This window comes from Cynoglossus semilaevis, chromosome 10, assembly GCF_000523025.1.
Source record: "Cynoglossus semilaevis isolate Cse_v1.0 chromosome 10, Cse_v1.0, whole genome shotgun sequence".
In the NCBI taxonomy this organism is placed as follows: Eukaryota; Metazoa; Chordata; class Actinopteri; order Pleuronectiformes; family Cynoglossidae; genus Cynoglossus; species Cynoglossus semilaevis.
Genome location: NC_024316.1, coordinates 9,323,140 through 9,343,872, shown reverse-complemented (window position 1 = coordinate 9,343,872; position 20,733 = coordinate 9,323,140). Strand labels below are relative to the sequence as shown.

At 38.6% G+C, this 20,733-nt stretch overlaps 2 protein-coding genes across 8 annotated transcripts in view; one reads left to right on the top strand and one right to left on the bottom strand.

Annotated features, from left to right (window-relative positions):
- Positions 1-1,361: 1,361 nt before the first annotated feature.
- Positions 1,362-20,733, bottom strand: part of ptpn11b (protein tyrosine phosphatase non-receptor type 11b) — a 47,466-nt gene continuing 28,094 nt past the window's right edge. For 3 of the 7 annotated variants that reach the window (XM_017036290.2, XM_008318590.3, XM_017036291.2), the window contains exons 15-16: positions 20,440-20,563; positions 14,003-19,554 (exon numbers count right to left, since the gene is read on the bottom strand). In XM_017036290.2, coding sequence (XP_016891779.1) covers positions 20,476-20,563 — 88 coding nt within the window. In that variant the 3' untranslated portion in view covers positions 14,003-19,554; positions 20,440-20,475. Of the gene's footprint in view, positions 1,377-2,903; positions 3,050-4,699; positions 4,946-8,333; positions 8,445-12,716; positions 12,954-13,054; positions 13,254-13,374; positions 13,600-13,688; positions 13,799-14,002; positions 19,555-20,439; positions 20,564-20,733 lie in introns of those variants that run through there. The other 4 variants (XR_003050803.1, XR_003050805.1, XR_003050804.1 and 1 more) reach the window with 4 other exon arrangements.
- Positions 12,789-13,698, top strand: rnf223 (ring finger protein 223). Its single transcript, XM_025059190.1, has one exon. The coding sequence runs from the start codon at positions 12,819-12,821 to the stop codon at positions 13,605-13,607; it is 789 nt and encodes a 262-aa protein (XP_024914958.1). The 5' UTR covers positions 12,789-12,818; the 3' UTR covers positions 13,608-13,698.

Genomic DNA, 20,733 nt, shown 5'->3' with positions numbered 1-20,733 from the left:
AATATGGAGTGTTTTTAAAGCTTCTTATCTCAGCTGGCCCACAGTTATACTCACTGTTGTTAACTGGAGTTAAGCCATTCAGCTGTAAACCTAGAGCTGCTCATGTTTCCATGAGGTTATCATTGTGACTTTCCACAACAAAGTCTTGTTTGTGTTTGTTATAGAATCATTGTCCAGATCATAGTCCTTCACTGCCAACATACAAGTCTCTCTTTAATGTGTTCCTCCTTTGATCGATTAGGAAAAATACAAAAATTGGTGTAAGAAAATAAAACATCGATTTAACAAAAAATATTATTTTTTTAAATTGTTGCACTTTTATTATGTCATGGTTGGGTTCAAATTTCAGATTCATTTATTTTCATGATTTCAATATTAATTTCATTTATTTCTAATAGCTATTTTACACGTAGTTTACTATTTTGACTGTTTCGTGTTTTTAATACGTTTTAAGTCTGTTTAGTTAGTTACTTCTGACGAAACTTTTTTCAATTTTTGTCCATTTCCATCAATTCTTGGTCAAAATTAAATGTTGAGATATTTTCAGGAACTTTGGGGGGGGGGTATTTTATTTTTTTTAATATTTTGGTCATACTTAATTGTATTCTGTCTAATTATTTTATATTTTTAGTTGAATAACTTTGACCAGATTTCCTTCTTTTGTCTAACATTCAACTGTTTCCTATCATTTTAATGACACCATATCCACTACTTATATTTTTAACGGGCACATCTTATATACTTTTTTGTTTACTTTTTCTGAGGGAATTTTGCCCATCGCATTGTTCTGACTTACATTTTCCTAAATAAATATATATGATAAATAGCAGTTATCAGGCAAGTACTAAACACAATCTGTATTACATGCGAATCTCTCCCAACGATCGAATGGCCTCTGTTTAAAATAAACAAATTAAAGATTCCGTACCTAAAAAAAAATCATCGCTGCATGACCGGAAGCCCTCGCCTTCGGGGTCCCACCTCTGCGTTTTTGTTGTTGATGCTTTTTTTAACGCTGTAAAACACAGAAACCTAAATGCAGACTTGTAGACATAACACGAAGTAACTATTTTGTGCCAAGAAAGCCTGTAAAGTTTCACAAAGATTAGTATGTTTGGCTAATACGTATGAGTTACGCATTGCTGCGAGCAACAAGTTAGACCAGCAACATTCACATAATTCCCACAATACATTTGTCCAGCATTAATTTTTACAGACCCCGTGTTAGATATCGCAATAAAAGCATCGAAAATAAACAAGATATGGACGTTAGAAAACATTAGATCCTGTACCTGATTTAAAGAGATCGCCGCATGACCGGAATCGTCGCCTGCGGGGTCCCACCATTGCGGGGTTTTTTTCCCTCTGTTCTTGCTCTAAAAGATACGAACATAAATGCAGATAGCACACTTGCATATATAACACGAATTAACTAATCGGTGCTAAGGAAGCCTGTAACAAAGTTCTATAAAGATTAGAATTTTTAGCTTACATTTAGTGAGTTACGCAACAAGGTAGCACCGCAACATCTACGCCGTAATACATTTGTCTAACCTGCTTGTTTACAGACCCCTTGTTAGAAATCGTAATAAAAACATCGGGAATAAAAAAGATATCAACGTTAGGAAACCGTAGATCCTGTACCTGATTTAAAGAGATCTCTAGATTACTGTAAACGCTTTTCCTCTAAATTTGCGTTGTTTTAATTTTGAGCGATCCATGACGGGGTGTTTGACTTCAACCACCTGATCTGGATTAGCTAGGATTAGTATTTTGCCTACTTGGAGAAATAGTTGCTATTTTTTAAGATTAATTCGTTTCAGTTATTAAAAAAATACATTTTACTAATAGCTTTCTTGCACACACTAAGCTTTGTGATGAATGTAAGAATGTTTGACTAATTTTCAATATTGGTTCTGATTTTGCGTTTTATTTTAACTTTTATTTTTTTAGCAATTTAGGAATCTGACTTTTTTCCATTCCCACCATTTTTTTTGTCAAAACTAAACGTTAAACTATTTTGAGGGAACTGGGATTATTTTCTTTTTGCATTGCTTTTTGTGTCTCTTTCAATTTATTCTGTCTAATTGTTTTAGATTAACTAACTTTGAGCATATTTTCCGTCTTGAGGCTAACTTTCAGATGAGTTTGCCATTGTTTAATGATAGCATACCTATATACTTAATGATATTTTAATCGGCTACCTTTTATGTCAGTTTCTCACTATTTAGCTATTTCTCATGTCATTATTATCATCATATCATTTTGCCTAACTGAGATTCTAATCAGGTGATTGTTGTGAACTTTGCATATTCTCTCTGTCTTCAACACATGTACTAAGAGTTTGTTTTTTAATCACACATTACAAAGACATGCAGATTGAGGATTAAAACCATTGCCAATTGTGTTGGTGTGAACTTGAGAGTGAACAGTTGTTGGTGTGTTTACCCTGTGATGTACGAGTGATCAGACCTGGGTGGAGACGTCCTTTGACTTTATGGTAAATAGTCGGCACTTATATAATGCTAAGTCACAGACGTCATTTACACAACATTATTCACTCATTCACCCCGTTGCCTTTACAGACATCCAAATAGCAACAGAGTTCTGAATAAACTAAAGCATTAAACTCACATTTTCATGTTTCAGTGTAGGGGCAGTGTTCTTTGTGTTATAGTCTTCTCCCATCCTTCTCTTGAACAAGAATACAAACATTTGGCCAAAAGAGATCAAGTGTCACGTGACCAGCACAGGGTCATAACATGTTGCTCTGAAGAAACCTCAGTGGTTCTCTTGAGTGAATTTAAGATTCAAGTCCTCAGCATCGCTCTGAGTTCAGAATGAGTTCCCAAAGAGTGGGAGTCAGGTTAAAACGGTGTTTTTTAAAAGTGAATGATACACACCTTTGAAAGACAACAGTCTTTTGTCTTCAGTACATGAATGCCTCTCTGATCTGTACTTGGCGTGACATTGGGAAGACGGTCAGTCGTCGTTCGATTTCTCTGCTGCTGCTCCTGGTGATGGGGGGGTGTAGGAACTCCTCGTCCACCTCAGGGAGGAAGAGGAGGAAACACAGAACAGACAAATGACTCCCTCCGCAGTAGCAAAGAAGAGTTGTTTGATTCCTATCTCATAATTTGAATGTTGTCTGTGGGAGTGCACAGTTGATGAACATGGCAACTGACTTTAAAACAGAGTACTAAAATTAAATAAATAAATAACAAAGTCAAAATAACAAAAAATACCAAAGTTAATATTAGTCAATGTTTGGCTGTAGTCTTTAAAAAAAAACTAAAAACTAGCTCTAAAATAACATAAAAGTTAGCCAAAAAGAAGCTAAAATGTCATGACAAATATAGTTGAAGGCTAAGAAAGAAATAATAAATAAAAAAGTGCGAGCCATAGGTAAACTAAATGCTTAACATCAGCACAAATAAAAAAAAACAAATCAAATCATTTATGAAATTAAGCACCACAAAAACGATGTGTTACTAAAATTACGTTAGTCAATCAATTGCTAAATATTCAAAAGACACTTTTAGCAGTTAAAAGACAATTTTTTGTACGTTCAACAATTTTCCAAATGTATTAGGTATTATATATTAAGCAAATAACACACAAATAACTGAAAGTTAGCAAATATGAGGTAAAAAAAGGCTTAAATTAAGATATGATGCCAAAATGATGAGCCAAAATGGTTAAAAACTTATTACATTAGGACAAGTCAATAAAACCTAAATACAATATACTCATTAATGTAAAGCTAAACAATAATACCAAGGGGAATCAGGAAGCAAAAATAATATTATAATTTAAAACATTTATTTTATCCTTTATCCTACCAATTTTGGGCAGATTTATATCATGGACAGGCAGGCAATTTTTCTCAGCACCAGGACAAAAAAAATGACTTAACAATTAACAAACAAAAAAGACTCACAATGCTCATTCTTATTAGCCTCAGGTGTAACTTTAATGCTAAACTACGCTGCTGTGTAATGTTGTAAAAATGCCTGCTGTGAAGCAGCGTGACAGAACTGTTAAAATGCAGGCAAACTGATGTTAATTATGGAAGTTGGAGCTTTACTCAGCTGTGAGTCTCTTTAGATACAGAAGTAAATATAAATGACATCATCGGTTGGTTTCGTGCATCACTGAACTTCAGCACCGAGCTGTTTGTTTTATCATCAGTACCTCAGGGGGCGATGATGAGTTAATGATGCGTGCCATCCAGCCCGCAGCAATAAGGTAAACTCAAAATGTTGACTATTTACACTTTAAAGTGTCATCCAAAAAAAACCCAACAGAGTGAATTATTTTTTTTACCTCATAAACCAACATTTTTCTTTACTCCAAAGTCCCACAGACACGTTTACGTTTGACTCAAGTCAACATTTCCTTTTAATTACAATTTTATTTGGAAACAGATGATTTTGTTCTTAATGTTCCACATTGTCTGTCATGCTCCATTTTTCAGTAGACGACAGATATGGTGTGCAGGCAGCCTCACTTGTGCAGGTTTTTAAAGTGAAATCAGTCTTCTAAATAAGCCTTCCTCGTTCGCACACTAACAAACTATCAGCTTCACTGGTCACGTCACACACAGCGTAGTCTGTCCTCTCTGCATTAAACAGTTCCCTGACGAGCAGAGGATGCTTTGAAGAGCACGCAGGAAAAAAAGGAAAGTTTTGGTACTTACACCACAGACGGCCAGGGCAGGAATTGAACTGGTGATCCTTTGATAACAAGTCCAATCACCTCACCACCATGTCACAGATGACCAAAACACTCAGCAGAGGATGGTTTGGAGGATGGTTTGGAGGATGGTTCCACTGTGCCACTCTGCTTCACACAGACGATGTTGTTTCCCTTCTGAAATTTGGACATGACAGCTTCCCATCATCTTTCAGTCCATCTAAGATGAGCTCAGACCTTGATGGTGTTTCTTCAAAAAAAAACATGAGAAACATGAGTCCGAACACCTGTGAAAGTGTACTGGAAATGAATTGACTGAATTACTGAATACATTTGTATTGCTCTTTAATTTCAAATCTGTTTCCTTGTATGATTGGTTTTTCAAAAGCTAAAGATAGCGACTTTTAGAGGAACATATATTTGTTTTTTACTTTTAAGTTATAATAATTGTCATTTTTTGTTTATGTAATACTTGATGTTTTGATGACAGAGGGTTTTGTTCTAAGGTCAGGAAATGCAAACAAATTGCTACCAAAATAAACCTGAAATCTAAATATGGATCAAAGTGTGACTCAGCAACAGCAGTTATTCCCTCAGTAAGTCCAAACTCAGAAGTACTAATAAATTATCTACATATTCAGCCTGAATAAAGTACTTCTTAGCTTTGACAAAATAATAATCCGACAGTATGATCTTGAACTCTGGTGTTTGAATAAATGCGGGGTCGAGTGTAGTCAGGGAAAGTCAGCACAGAGTTATTTTTATAGCTTCCTTAAGCGTCACATGTTCTCCCTCGGCCACTGTACCATATCTACCTGTAGCTGCTTGTGCTTCACCCCGTACTGGACCTAAGCCCTGATGCCTTTATGGTCGCTACACCTTTATAGATTCCAGGCAGGAGAAATAAAACTGCCTGATTCAGAGCCCAGCCTGCTCACAGAGCACTGAATGACTCTGCAGATATGATATGGCAGCATATTTGAGTTTGGGTTACTGAGTAACCCAGTCAGTCACCCACAGACAGGACATGCTCAGTTCAGTCGTTATGGTAAAATACGACTGGGTGTTATAAAATAAATAATTGTCTTGATGAGCAGCAGCCTCGTTTTAGAGGTTTTTATTTCCTGGAACAATAAAGAGTGGATGTTGACAATAAGGAAACTTGTTCTTTAAACAATGGCCCCAAGGCAGATTTGTCCAACCACTGGCTTGAGGGCCAAATGTGACACTATTACATATTTAAGTAAATATAAAATCTTTAACAAAATAAAGTGCATGTTTGCCCTTGATAAACATTATTTTCTAGACTTTAGCATAAATATATAATTATCATTTGGCTAACTATTAGCTACAATTTCTTTTCTTTTTGGACTTGGCAATAGATTTTTTTGTCAAAATTTTATGGCTGGTTACTTAGTATTCTTGTCTCATATATAATTAACATTGCAATAATTTATTTCTGTGCATACATTTGACATCTCTGGATTAATATTTAAACGTTATTGCTTTATTTTTTGGGTATATACTAGATATTTCGCTGTTGGCCATTTTCAAGCTTTTATCTCTTTTTCTCTCTCATTTGTGTATTTGTTTTAGCAGAAAACCTACTTCTTAGATTTGTCATTTTTAATTTCTAAAGTAGCTAACTTCTAAACAACTTTCTTTTTTAACTATATTTATCTTTTTACTATTTCCGGACCTTAGATAATTCTTAAAAAGATGATCTAAAGTATTAGTTTAAAATCTCATAACATTTCCCTCCTATTTAAATACAGTGTCATTATGCCCTCAAGGACCAGAGGAGTAGCTGTTGTAGCTGGTGGTTGTTCTGTCGACAAATTTGACCTTTGTTGTGGACAGTTTAGATGTCCATGCCTTAAGGCATTTTTTTTGTTGAGACGAGACGTGACACCAGGACACAGGCCTGTAGTAAAGATTCAAAACACTGGATCCACATTATAATCAGCCTCTGTATTGACACTTGCATGCATTGAGAATACAGAGGCTGTTCTCTCTCTCTCTCTCTCTCACACACACACACACACACACACACACACACACACACACACCTCTACTGAGAATACAGTTGTGTTTAGCCACCTGTTACTTTATCGCTCACTAAATGGAAATACATTCTGTGTATTGGTCCACGTGAACGTGGTGAATGATAAGAAAGCTGTGAGTGTAGTATGTAGATGCAGTTTACAGAGAAGGTGGGGGAGTGACCTGTGGACCAAAGATGTGACTGTAATTGTTGACAAGAAAAGAAATCCTGGGATCAGTTGACATGTTTGTTTACTGGGCCTGAAGTAGAGCATACGCCCACTGAAACACCATTATCTTTAATGTTTTACTCAGAAAGTGTGACAAAAGGTGGATTATTGTCATCTTACACAGAAGTCCAACGAACATCAGAACAGCAAACCTTAACTTTAACAGTCCTACTTCTCCTGCATGGTCTGTGTTTCAACATAGCATTAAGACATTAAGGTTAAGCTTTTCTTTACAATTCCTGACATTAAAATGGTCTTATTTTTTCTAACCCTTCTATGTTTCCATTCTGTGTAAGAATATATCCTGAAATTGTTCTTCAGATGCTGCTGACCTCATTAGGTACTAATGTCCAAACGTCACTGTTGGACATAATGTTGATGAATGTTCAAGATTACCTTTATTTTTGGTGGCACTGCACAAGTGGCCAAGTTACCACTGTTAGGAATACAGCCCCAGACCATAACAGAATTTGTCCTTTACGTCTCTGAATGTTCCAAACAATCACTAATATTTAAATATTCTTCACCTCTCCCGTAAGAAATGTGTCCGTTAACCTCTACCCCAGTCTGTTTAGCCTTAAGCTGTATTTTAACAAATGGCTTCATTTTCATTTAGTTTTGTCTTAAAGTTTTGTCAAATTTTTTGGTTGCTTGTGTGTTAACATATTTTAAGAAGAGCTTAAGGGGTTAATAGGAGTTAAGAGGTAAAGGTTATGGTCACCTGCTTAAGGTTGGAATTAATGTTAAGGAGATAGCTTCAGGTTACAAATGTTAGGGTCAAGGGTTTAAGTTGGAGATCAGTGTGGAATAGGGTTTTAGGTTTAAGGTCAAGTTTTGGGATAGGGTTAGGGGTATGTGTAGGGTTGGGATTAAAAGCAGAGCTGGATTACGATGGGTTAAAGCGGTTCGTATTATCTATCTATCTATCTATCTATCTATCTATCTATCCAATACATATATATGAACATATTACAATGTGACATCTCTGTGTTTGTTTTGTTTTCTCCTAAGACGTAGAAAGTGTGGAACAGCCAACTGAGGACAAAAAAAATATCAGAATTGGAAGAGTGAAGGAGTGAAGTGCTGTCAGCGGTCAAGAATGTGTATCCCCCTCCACCACTCCCACCTCTTGCTGCCAACATACAAATACACACACTCACTCACTCAGCCCAGAGGCTGAGACACTGTTAAACTCATTTGCATAAAGTGCATAAAAAAGGGAGCTGACAGGAGCAGGACAGGTGACATCAGCCAACAGACACTGAGGAAGGAGGATCCAGAGCTCCACACTGTGACACAACAAAGCTCAGAGCACAGTACACACCCTCCTACACACACACACACACACACACACATAAAACACACCTGTAGCTCCTGGAGACCTGTTCCAGAGGACGACTTTATCCTGGGAACCAGCACCAACATCAACACCTTCCCAGTCTAGCTGCTGGGATCTTGGGAGTTAGCTGACATTATCTGCAGGACAAAAGAAAAGATGAATTTTTGAGTGAAGAAGGAGTGAAGTGAGGCCAGGTCTCCAGAGAGGCTGGTTTTTCGATCGGATCCTGTTCAGCTACCAGGTAAACTTGAGTCTAATTTTGTCTGTGCTGTTCTTTTCCTTTCCTTTAATACAAGACCGGTCCAGATATACCCAGGAGGGCTGTTCATTTCAGGCCTCACAGTGAAGACTGTGAATATAATCTCCTGACAAATCTCTTCAAAGTGGGTTTTTTTAACCAAACAGCAGATAAGAAAGAATAAACTGTGGACTGATTTTATGACTCTGATAACTGATGGCTCCCTCCCTTTACCTTCATGTCTAAACTACTTGTAAATGGGACAGTTTAGATGGATTACAGGTAGATAACAGTGCTCAGCAGCAGCCTGTGGTCACATTTCAGAAGCCTCTGTCTCTGTGTTCAGTTAGGACTCCCCCAGTGTGTGTGTGTGTGTGTGTGTGTGTGTGTGTGTGTGTGTGTGTCTCAGTTTTCTGCTTTGTTGTTGTATTTGTTCAGGTTCATGTCAGTTAGAAACCTCCACGACCTGTTCTTTTGCAGTAAAAACAGGAAGAACAGCATTGTGGGAGACGGTTGGCAGCGCATGGTGCTAGAAAACACAAAGAACTTGAAATGACACAAACCCAACCGACAGAGAAAGTGGGTCTGATGTGTGACCCACAGATATTTATGTATTAATGGGTCAGTGGGACATGATGAAGAAAACATGTGTCACTGATAACAAACTGCAGCCATAAAGTGGCTGCAGTTAAACCAGATAACAGTGAACATTTGGGTGTAACCTTTTCTAAAGTAATAGTAAGTTAATGTTTGTTCATCTGATGTTATCCATCAGTACACTATATTCTGTTTTAGTCTGAAATAAATATTTTTAATTCAAATATTTAAATATCAAATAAAACTTAAAAAAAGTTCCTTTACAAACTTTCAGAGATAACACAATCAGAAATCTCACCTCAAACTTATAATTTTGACAAAAGTAAGGTCAGATCTTTTCTCTGAAGTCCAGGATCAATGTGATTATGTGTGTGCTAGCTGCTAGCTAACAAGTTACAACAAGGACAGTCAGTTTTAAACTTGACTGATAACAAAGCAGCAGGCCAAAAAATGTAACTATTAAATTCATCATCATGATATTTTTCCACTCAGTGTTTTATTTACTTGAAACAGCAAAAGTCACTGACATCACATTAAGCTGTATTTTAGCCACTATGTGATATTGGAGCATGTGTTGGGTCTCAACCAGTTTACATACAACCTGGTATATGGGCCTTGGGAATGCAGGTCACATTCCATCCCAAACTGAGAAAAAATACAGCCCACCTTTAGTCTTAATTCATCAGTTTGTTTGGACCACTGGTGGTTGAAGCTACTGGTCCACACAGTGTCACTGGACTAAACTGTGGAGCAGAACTGAGACCAAAAACCGAGTGAATTTTGAGAAAATTAAAAAAGAGAAGAAAGGTTGACTCATTAGGTTTCTGAGCATTAATATCATTTTGTTTTTGTTTTTTTCCAAATTCAAATGCTGGTTTTTCAGACTATTCTTCCTTGCGTGTGGTTCTCAGCCAGGAGTCAAATTTACCACTGAGTTAAATTATGTCAACCGCATATTTTTGCATCTGTAAACAGTACAATCAACTGTGAATGGTCTCATTGTTGTTGTTCTGTGTTTACTTTGATCCCGAGGCCTGGGAAAATACTTTTTAAAGTTGTGTAAAACCTTAACAGATAGTTGCATTGACATTGTTGAATATCTTTTTATAAGTTCATGTTACATTTTATGTGCTGACTGATAAGGAAACTTTTAGAAGATTCTGGCTAATGCTAAATAACATTTAGTGTCGATTTGTCAAATGTTAGGAAAACCCATTCACCATAGAAACAAAAGTAAATTAAATAAACTGACCAGAGTGGTATGACAGATCATTTCAATCCTAAGTACCACAAGAGGTGCTGTATTAGTATAACAGTGAAAGTACAATTGAAGAAGCTACCTGCTACTAGCTAGTCCTGGACACTGGTCATTAACCTGTTCAAACACCCTTTGTCACAGGTTCATGTTCTGTTCTAATGACTTTTGTTTCAGGTTTTTGTTGACTCACTTCTCTAAGTGGCTTTTATCCCACCGCAGGAACCCAGTTTTAAATAAGTTAAAGGTTTGGGAGCGCGTTTGTCTCCACATGTCTGTACAAAAAAGGTAAAGTGAGCAGAGATGTTCACACAGGGGAGTCGTTAAACTGCTGTAATAACATCGAAAAATCTGTCCTCATCCACCTGAAGGAGTGTCAGAATACAGCTGAGGCAGAGGGGGGAGAGAAGAGAGAAAGAAAGAAAGAGAGAGAGAGAGAGAGAGTGGGGAGGTGTCTTGGGGCAGGAATTTCAAGGGCAGATAGAGTGATTAGCTGGTGAACAAGTGTAGACTTTGTGTGGACAGAGAGCAGTGGGAGGTTCAGGCCTGAGGACGGGGGGAGGGGGGTTGGGGAGAGAGGGAGAGAGAGAGAACACCTGGGTTCTGACTATACTTCATCACTGATGACACACACACACACCTGCACACACCTCAACACATTAATGCCCTTTACTTTCTGAACCACAACAGCAGCATATGGGTCATTACTAGGTAATGTTCTCATCAAACCTAAACACACACAAACACAGACATGCACACACATACACTGTCAGACATAGAGAGGAGCCGAGTGAAGGCCTTTTAACCTCAGAGTTCTTCATGGCCACTGCAGGGAGTCTCCCTCACCCTTCAACAGTTTATTGTCCTTCTTTTGTTTCTTTGTTTCTGTCCTTCTATCCACCCATCCATCCATTCACCCATCTAATCTTTAGCTCATATCAGCCAATAAAATAAAATCACCAACACAGAATTTTATGGATGGAGAATCAGATGCAGAGATTGTTCTCCATCATTGGTTTCACGTGATGGTCACAACGTTCACACTCAAACCCAGGGAAAGATCATAAAGCATCGCCCTGCTTCACTTTTACAACCACTGGCTAATGATTACTAACTCAGAGGGAAACTCAGATTATTCATGTTGCAGCAGTTATGACCTTGAGTGAACAAAGACCAGGTTTCAATACACATTCATGACCACAGGCTCTTATTGTTAATGGGTAGAATAATATTTCTAATAATAGATAAAAAAAAGGTGCTGAAGTGTGAAGGTTTGTTACTGTGAATGTGTGTGTGTGTCTCAGATTTTATGACTATAAACCACAAAGAAAGACATGGATTTGAGACTAAGCCAATTATGTGCTTATATCCCACCTCTAAGTCAATACATTGTTTCCAAACACTGTTTTCTGAGGCTAAACATTAACGTTTTTGCATCACTGCCTCCATTGAATGATTCATTGACTGATCACAGTCACGTCAGGTTTCATATTATGTGAGTTGCATGTTAAAGTAAAAATAACTCAAAGGTCAATATTCAGACGGACAAAAGGAATTTACTCACTGACCCGAGTCCTGGTCATATTATGAAACAACAAAAACAGTTTGAGGAAACTGAAACAAAACACTGATGCATAACAAATGTTATCATATTGTTGTACAACTCAGCTCAGTTTTCATCAAATATAGGAAACGGACATTTGCAATCTGGTCTCACTGCTAGATAAGCCTGGTATTGAAGAACATTAAATACATTACCATCTGTTTTTCTTTGTGTTTAACTGTTCGTTAACATTTTTCCACAGAATCTTTAATCAGGATTACTTGTTTTGACTCTTTCTTTTAATCTGAATGGGAATCTGGTATTAATCCTGTTAAAAAAGTATGTGGTTTACAGCTGAAGCATCGATACAATTAGAGCCAGGCTGAAAGCAGTGGAAGACTTAGCAGGAAACAGATGATGTTCAACAATGGGTTGGGTAGAAACTGTGACACAAGGCTGACTGTGCTGAATGTGTAGTTCCAGAAATAGTACCAATGTTTACCAGTGGTGGACCAAAAACCTAAACTTCCCAGATCTCAGATAAGAAACCTAGGTCACTTTATGCAACAAATTTACACCCTCTCATTAGTGTCGAGACGGTACATCTAAAATAACTGCCACCAGTTATTTTAGCTCCAACTCTGTTTTCTTATAGAGCAAAAGGGTGGCGCTAGCATCTAGCTCTAAAACATACAACCTGGTGGCTTTCTGATGTGCAAAGAGCAGGAGGTAAATATTGGGTTATGTCACTCTAGTATGAAGGTTATATATGTTACCTGTCAGCAAGCTTCTATTGGACAGTCCAGCTGTCAGTCACACAGTCGAAGTCAACTCCAGTGCTTCTCTAACTGTCATGATGACATGTCATTGGGAAATTAATGTCTGGTTTTCATTCCTCTCTGACAGGACAGGCCGAAGAGGATTGGACGTTAGAGTGCGTCGGCTTTCCCAATATGGAGCGCCCTCCACCAATTTGGCACGTACCGCTCAACTCCCAGGAAACAGTCGTGGAGCTGCAGAAGAAAACATCAGTGTGTCAGCCTGAGTGCTCCATCTGCTACAACACTTACGACAATGTCTTCAAGACGCCCAAACTGCTGGACTGCACCCACACCTTCTGCCTCGAGTGCCTCTCCCGCCTGATGGTGGTGTCGCAGGCCGAAGCCAATGGCAGCGGAGGCATCATGCACCTCTCCTGTCCCTTCTGCCGTCAACCCACTACGCTCCCTGAGGAGGGACCCCCAGCTTTGGCAACAAGCCGCGAGGTCCTGTGCACTCTTCCCCACAACCAACAGCAGGAGGAGCCTGTGTGGCTGGATGGGGAAAAGTTGTGCTACAAAAGTTCTGGAAACAGGGCCGGCCGGGACGCTCCTGACAGTCCCACGGCCTTCTGCATCTGCATTGACATTGGAGCCAGTAAAACAGTGGACGTACCAGTGCCGTCAGAAAGGGACCGACTTGGAGGGTTTAGCCGAATGGCAGACGGAAAGAGACTGATGATTTTTATCGTGCTGATAATTCTGCTGATTGTCATCGTGCTGTGGCCTCTGCAGTGTGTGTTCACCACTGGAAACATGCGCTGCGACCATCAAGAGACCATCAACCCCACCATTGGTCCGACCACAGCTGACTACACGCCATTGTTCCAGCCATCTGGTCCTGAGTAAAAGAGCAGGCATTTTCAGCCACTAAAACAAACTCACAAAGTTCCAGTATCACTCCTTTTCTTCAGTGTATTGTCTGCTTACCTACTGTATAATGCAGAGAAGCAGAGGGGTGAGAACTTCACAGTGTGAACAGTCTGAAGGCAGAGGCGGGATCAGACCAGAAGTGGATCAGAAGAAGAGGAAGGTTCTCTCTAGAGTGAATTCACAATGTTAAGACAAAAAGAACTACTATAAAGACTGTATACTGTTGCATACATAACATTTGAACATTTTCAAAACGTTAAAAGCCTGCATTTATTGCCCCCTAGTGGTGGTTTTATATACAGATACACGGGGCTGGAGAAGACAGAGAAAATAGGCAGCGTTGTTCTTCTGGAGACACCATTGTATGTGTACCGATCTTTTCTTTACTTTTTCTATTTTTTTTTTTTTTTACATTTCATGTCCTTCATATCCCTGGGGGACAAGTTGGATTTACTGGAGCCACACAGGTACAAAGTTCATAATCTGAATATTTTAACAGGGCTACGACCAGTGTCCAGATCATTTTAAGAGGTGAACACCACAGGACCCACAATCAACACTGACATTGATCTCACTTTTTAGACAAGATTTCACATTTCCTTTACATCCTAACTTATAAATAATTTTTTAGGGCAGCATTTATCGAGGCTTGCAGCTGGTACTAGGAGCAGACAGACTGTGTCCAAAACACCTGGTATGATGAGTATTTTAAGTGTCCTGCATGAAGAAACTGTGAACACAAAACTATGACCATGGCATAGAACCCTCAACCTCTGGAGCCATGGGTTTCCTCGAAAGAGCAGGACTCTATTTTTTCCTAACATAAGACCTCTAAAAATACTGCTGTAATATGTGTTCTCTCAGAGTATTACACAAAATAATGTTAAAAGTTAGCTGCTGTGCTGTTGTATTGTGAGGCTGTTATGGAAACCACGGAGAACCTACTAGTTTTAATCCTTACTAAAGACTATGAAAGGAGTTCTGTATTGGTCAGAGAAGGTCGAGGCAGAAGTCCACATTAGCTTAGCTTATTTTTTATGAAACTACATGAGGATATATATATAATATTAGTAACAGGTCACAACATCAGTGAATGCTGTTGGCTTGAGATTTCAACAGCGGCTGATCCATCTTTCATACTACAGTCTTCAAAGTATTTAACAGTTTAAGTTAAAATAAACCACATGTCCACAAGCACAAAGTCTCTCGTTCATTCATATAACGGCCTTCATAACCAGAATGACTGACTAACACTCTGGTCAGTTTGTCTAGGACTAAACAGCTTGTGTAAAAAAAAACAAAAAACAAAAAAAACTGACTAAATGTCACTTAACAAGTCAACTGTATTTATACGCTGTACAGATGATTTGTCTTCACTGTTTTATGACATTGTTCTTGTTTACAGACCTGTGATGGTGAATGTGAGAAACCACCTCTGATCATGTTTGTGAGAAATAAAACACTCTTGCATGATAGCCTCGTTATCAAGGCTGATATTGTCACGTGCAGTAAATTTGCCACAATTTACAGCGGCCTAGCACATTCATTTGTCAAAAGCAGTAAATTGCTACACAGTCCAGTTCGCTGTCATTTCCTCCTTCTCTCAACCTTGAACCTCTGACTGTAAAAGTCTTAGGCTTAACAGGAAATGGCTGCTCGTTCATTCTTGGAACAGACGTCAGACAAAGGAAAGTTTTGACTCCAGGTTTTTCCGAGTTGCTCACTCATGACGCGGCTGATAAGGACATACTTTAATGTCTGTGTTGTGGAGCAGCCATAATAATAAAAGTGGAACTTCCTGGATCCTAATGTGAAATTCTAGTAAACAGGAGTGACTCAATAACAGCACAGTCACAGCAGACAAGATTTAACACTGTTACTATAGACTCAAATGGCAGGAAATAGTGACAGTTTCCTGCCTCAGTCCCTGAGTCACATGTTGTTGCAGGACACAATAACGTCACAGTGACTCCAACTTATCGACTCAGACGTTTGACCATTGTCTCCAACAGACCGTAGAAAATCATGTACCTTAGAAAATGGGTGATGACATAAAGCTCTTCATGTCTTTATTTAACTGTACGATCAGTTAATAAAGAGAATGGAATGGAGAAAAAAAAAATTTATCAAACTTTCATAGGATATAAAATAATCCATCCGGTGGATAAACTCATGTCAGCTAATTGAGTTTCATTATTGCCATGTAGTGACGATGAAAATCTAGAAAACTGTCTCACTATTGTCTGTAAGAAAACCACTGGTATATAACAGACAATAAGTACATTATTATATATAATTCATTTATAACATTATTACATACAATAGAGATCAGTACTCAAAATGACAGTGCCATCATTTTATTAAACGATAACAAGAATAATAATAAACCATTTGGTGCCCTCTCTGGCAGTTCTTTGCAACAGCAGGTGCAGCCTGTACAGCAGAAAGGTGTTTGGGCAGAGCCAGTGCAAGAAGAGGAAAACCAAAAATTAATGGGAACACTATGTACACAACTACTCACTTACACTGAGAACAAATGTCAAAAATAAAACATCATCAAGTCAAGGAAATTTAAAAGATAAATGGACTGTGGAGTAAAAATGGGCAGCAGAAAGATGCAAGTCTGTACGAGCAAAAATTAACAGTTATCCAATCAGACACTGCTTGCTTAAAAAGATTAGTCCACTAATAGTGCAGGGGTCTTAAACTCCTGGCCGGGGGGCCACTTTTGGCTCGGGAATCTCCCACATCTGGCCCATTACTAGATGTCAATAATAATTTAAAAATGGGTAATCATTTATTTTTACTTTTGTCTTTCCAATTATTAACATACTTTGCTAGTCGAAATGTTAGTCATTTAAGAATCAGAGAGAAAAAAAGATTTGTTGGCACTGTACTATTGTACAGTATTCATATTATTTGGTATGGAACACTGAATACTGATGTGGCTTTGATTTGAAATGATGGTGGCCCTCAGCCTATTTGAGTTGGAGACCTTTGGTCAAGGGCTTCACCTTTTGTAACAACCAACAGCAACATCCACTTCATATATTCATGATCTATGATATGAACGAGTAAATTAGACCGACCCTGTCACCACAGCACTCCTCCAGTTAGACTGAACTGTGCTCTTTAACCACATAATAATTTAGAAATAATACAGGATGACACAGCGACTGCAACAATAACAAGAACTGTAAAACACAGACACAGCAAAATCCATGGGAACATCCAGGCAGCCGGAGGCCAGTCCCACACTTTCAAGTATTGATGTTTGACAACAAAAGCTAAAAAAAAAACAAAAAAAACATGACAAAATAAAACAGAACAAGATAGTTTAGAAAGAGCAAAACAACACAAGTGAACTGTCCTCTCATTCATCAAATGGTCTGATAAATCACAACCACAGCTGTGAGAAAAGACAAAAGGAAAAAGTTCCCAGTGATCACCTCCACTTCTCCAGACACACAGTGGTGAGCATAAGTCTTGGGCTCTGCTGCTCTTTTATGTTCCACCACAAAAGAACCTGATACACTTGTAATTTACAAATCCAGTCTTCAGTCTTTGAAAGCAGGGATTACAAAGCTGATCTTTGATCACCGTCTGCTTTGTCATTTGTTTACACCTCAGTTCATTCGCTGGCCACTCTCAGTGCATTTAGAGATTTTCTTTTGTTTCCTTGAGATTGTTTCTGAACGCATCAATGGTGTGGGTGTAACACCATCCTTAAAGATGTTACACCTTTAACTGTACCTCTGAATTTGTGAAGCGGCTCCGGCTGAAAAGTATAGCAACATTAACAAGACATTACATTTAGCTTCAAACATTGTTTGAAGTAGTGTCAATTTTAAGCACTTTTACAACAATATTTGTTAACTTAGAAATATATTAAATAGTTAAATCTAAACCTGAGAGCTGAGTACCATAAAGTAGACTTTGGATATTACCCAAATCATCTGCTAAATTATCCACAACACATCCGTAACTATACAATACTTTGTAAATATTACAGACAGTGGAAACATTTACTTCAACAATTTCTTTTAAGAATACAAAGCTCAATAACATTAAACGTTTCACCCATTCATGGCTTTTTGCACCTTCTGCATCTTTATGTTGTGTAGAATGAGCTTCTGGCACTTCATATTGCATTTTACTTAATGAAATTAAAGGGTCAAGATGAATGGAGACTGAAGTCAATCAGAAATGTAATGGTTCAGTAGCACTAAACACAACTGAGGCCAAAGACTTATGCACATCACTACACTAATATACTAATATATAACACTATATACCACACACAGCGGGTGTCAAAGACATAAACTGAAAATACTGATCTATCATTCACAAGAACGACAACTTCAACATTTGAGGAACTTCTAAAAGGGACAGTCTGAAACCTGGCAATCAGGTGACCAACGTATTTAAAACTTCCTTGGGTACACAATTTCTCTGGTCGATCAGGTTCGTTCTCCGAGAAACTAAAAACAAACGAGGGAGGGAGCGAGAGAGCGAGAGAGAAACGGACAACACAGAGTCACTCCTGCTAATGGACACACATTATCATAACGACAACTCTAATGTGGTCAAATGCATACTGATACATTTCTATTAAGTCTAAAGGGAAAATGATCACATCAGAAAAAATATCCCACAATCTGCCGCCCAGCGCAGCGCATCCCAGCGAGCTGAGCGTTGTGTGACTCCACCGTGCTCCTTATCACAGCGGTGACGTCAGCACGCCCCCTCTACTATCATCAGGCCTGGATTAGGGCCATCCTTTAAATTACTTTTCGTAGACAAATCTATTCCTCAATCTGAGGCAGATGGCCATCTGGCCCCACTGTACTCCGACCCCTTTTTGTCTTTATCTCCTTGCGACGATCTCCTCCGACAGATGTTGAACCTCATCAGACCTGCTGATTAACCAGGAGAGCCGGACAAATGAAGCCCAGACATGACGGTCAGATATCAGAGCTCTCCTCCAAACACTCGCTCAGGGATCTCAACCTGCTGTCTGCATAAATACAAACCATATTCCCAGACGAGTCGGAGGAGGTTCACTTCCTCCTAACATTATAAACCAAAAACAGCAGTTTTCGGGTGTTCTGCTTTGACAGTTGTGCAAAAAAAATCCACAATTGTGCTCTTTCATAAATACAGATATGTCAACAAAAAATACACATTTATATGCCAGACAACCAGGACACCAACAGCATCAACAAATTCATTAGGAAACAGAAAGGAGCCGAGAAAATATGTAGTGGGCCTTGTTCAAGTGGAAGACCAGTCTGTGACCATGAGAAACTAGTTAGAAATGTTCTGTTCTGTTCTGGTGCAGGTTATGTAACCGTCCCACCTGTCACTCAACAGCCCAGTTATTAACTGCCACAGCTGGAGGGAGAAAGCAGCCGAAACAGTGGAAGGATTGAGTTTTGAAGAGCTGCTAGTGAAGACGTGAACGGTGAGAGAGAGTGAAAAAACAGACAGGAACGTGAACTTTGACCCCTCTTAAGGTTCTACAAAAACAGTTCTCCCCAGACCAGGGATCCACTCTGTTTCCAGAGTCTGTCATCCCAGAGAAAAACTGTTGATTCCTATGTGAGAGTTGTGTTTCCAGAATGCAGTAACAGTGCAACAGCAAGTTTTTAGGAGGAGGGTAGACGACAGGCACATCCTGTGGTCAGGCACTTGAACTAGTTTTTTGAGGGAATAAAGGACAGAAACTTAAATGGACAGAGATCCCGAGTGAAGGCACTTTACGGCAGAATCCACTCCACAGAAGGAGAGGACAACTTCAGGGTCAGCATCGGGAGCCCGCTTCAGACCTACGCAGTTCACATAGTAGTGGGGTCGTAGTCAGACAGCTAGGCTCCGTCCTCCACCCAAGGGATTTTGAGAAGCTGCCGACACAGCACTTCTACTGAAATAAAGCACGGACACAGACAGGTTACATGAAACTTAAATGTCTTAGCAACCAGAAAGAAAGTGAATCTGAAACTAAATTCTCAGGAGTTTCTTTTGCTGTCCTTATAATCAGTTCAAGGTCAGCTGTTTTTCTAGACTGCATCTAATGTAATAAACATTTTGAAAACATATTTGTGTCAAACTTCTTTTCTTAATTTAAAAAACATTAGTGTGTGCTACAGAGGCAGAGAAAAATGGGATGTTCTGATCTTTGGTGGAGACTGTTACTATGGACACTATTTCATGTGACTGTATGTGTTGTGTTGTTCTGAAAAAAAAAAAACTGCTTTTGGTTTTTAAATGATTTTAGTCTGTGATGACATCTGTATCTGTAGACCGGCATCATTTAAATGGTATAAACATGTCTGTGGCTCTTGATGAATTTTGAGAGGAATTCATAAAATGGCCTCTGTGGTCATTTGAGGTTGCAGACCCCTGATGTAGAGAAACCTCCCTTTTCTCCTCTTGGTCTGTTCCATGAATTACTTTGATGAAAAAAATAAAATAAACTGCAAGAGGAGATTGAACCTATAAATTAAATTAAATCTTCTGTGTCTGTACAGGAAGGTTAACTTCTCCTTTAAAGCAGCACAGATGCAGCTGGCCTCGCATAAATCAGGGCTTGGACATAAAACTTAGAAGTTTATTTTCTTTAACCAGATATAGTTGATGTTATATAAAACATCCATGTAAACCGTGTCTTATCCTTTTTAAAAGCTCCAGCTACTACAAATGGACTGAGCAGTAAAATTACACAGTTCATTACACACAGACCCAAATGCAGCATTTTCACACATATTTGTTTTAAAATACTGATATTAGTAAATACTAAAGTACTTACAAAGAGACAGACAGAGAAGCCGTGGTGACGGTGGTTTTATCTCCTGGTGTTGCTGCCAAAAGACGACTGAGGACTTTTGAAGTTTATGTTCTCGTAGACACTGGACGAGTCGTCGTTTGTCAAACTGCATCACCAAACAATGACATATCAATAAAACAACACTTTTTTTATACTGACCTGTTTTGCATTTAACACAGTCGTGAAACTGTTAGAGTTTAGAATTTCTCTTTAGGGAAAAAAATGCCTCAAATGCTGTCAACAACTGTACATGATCAGTCATCAGCACCAAAACTT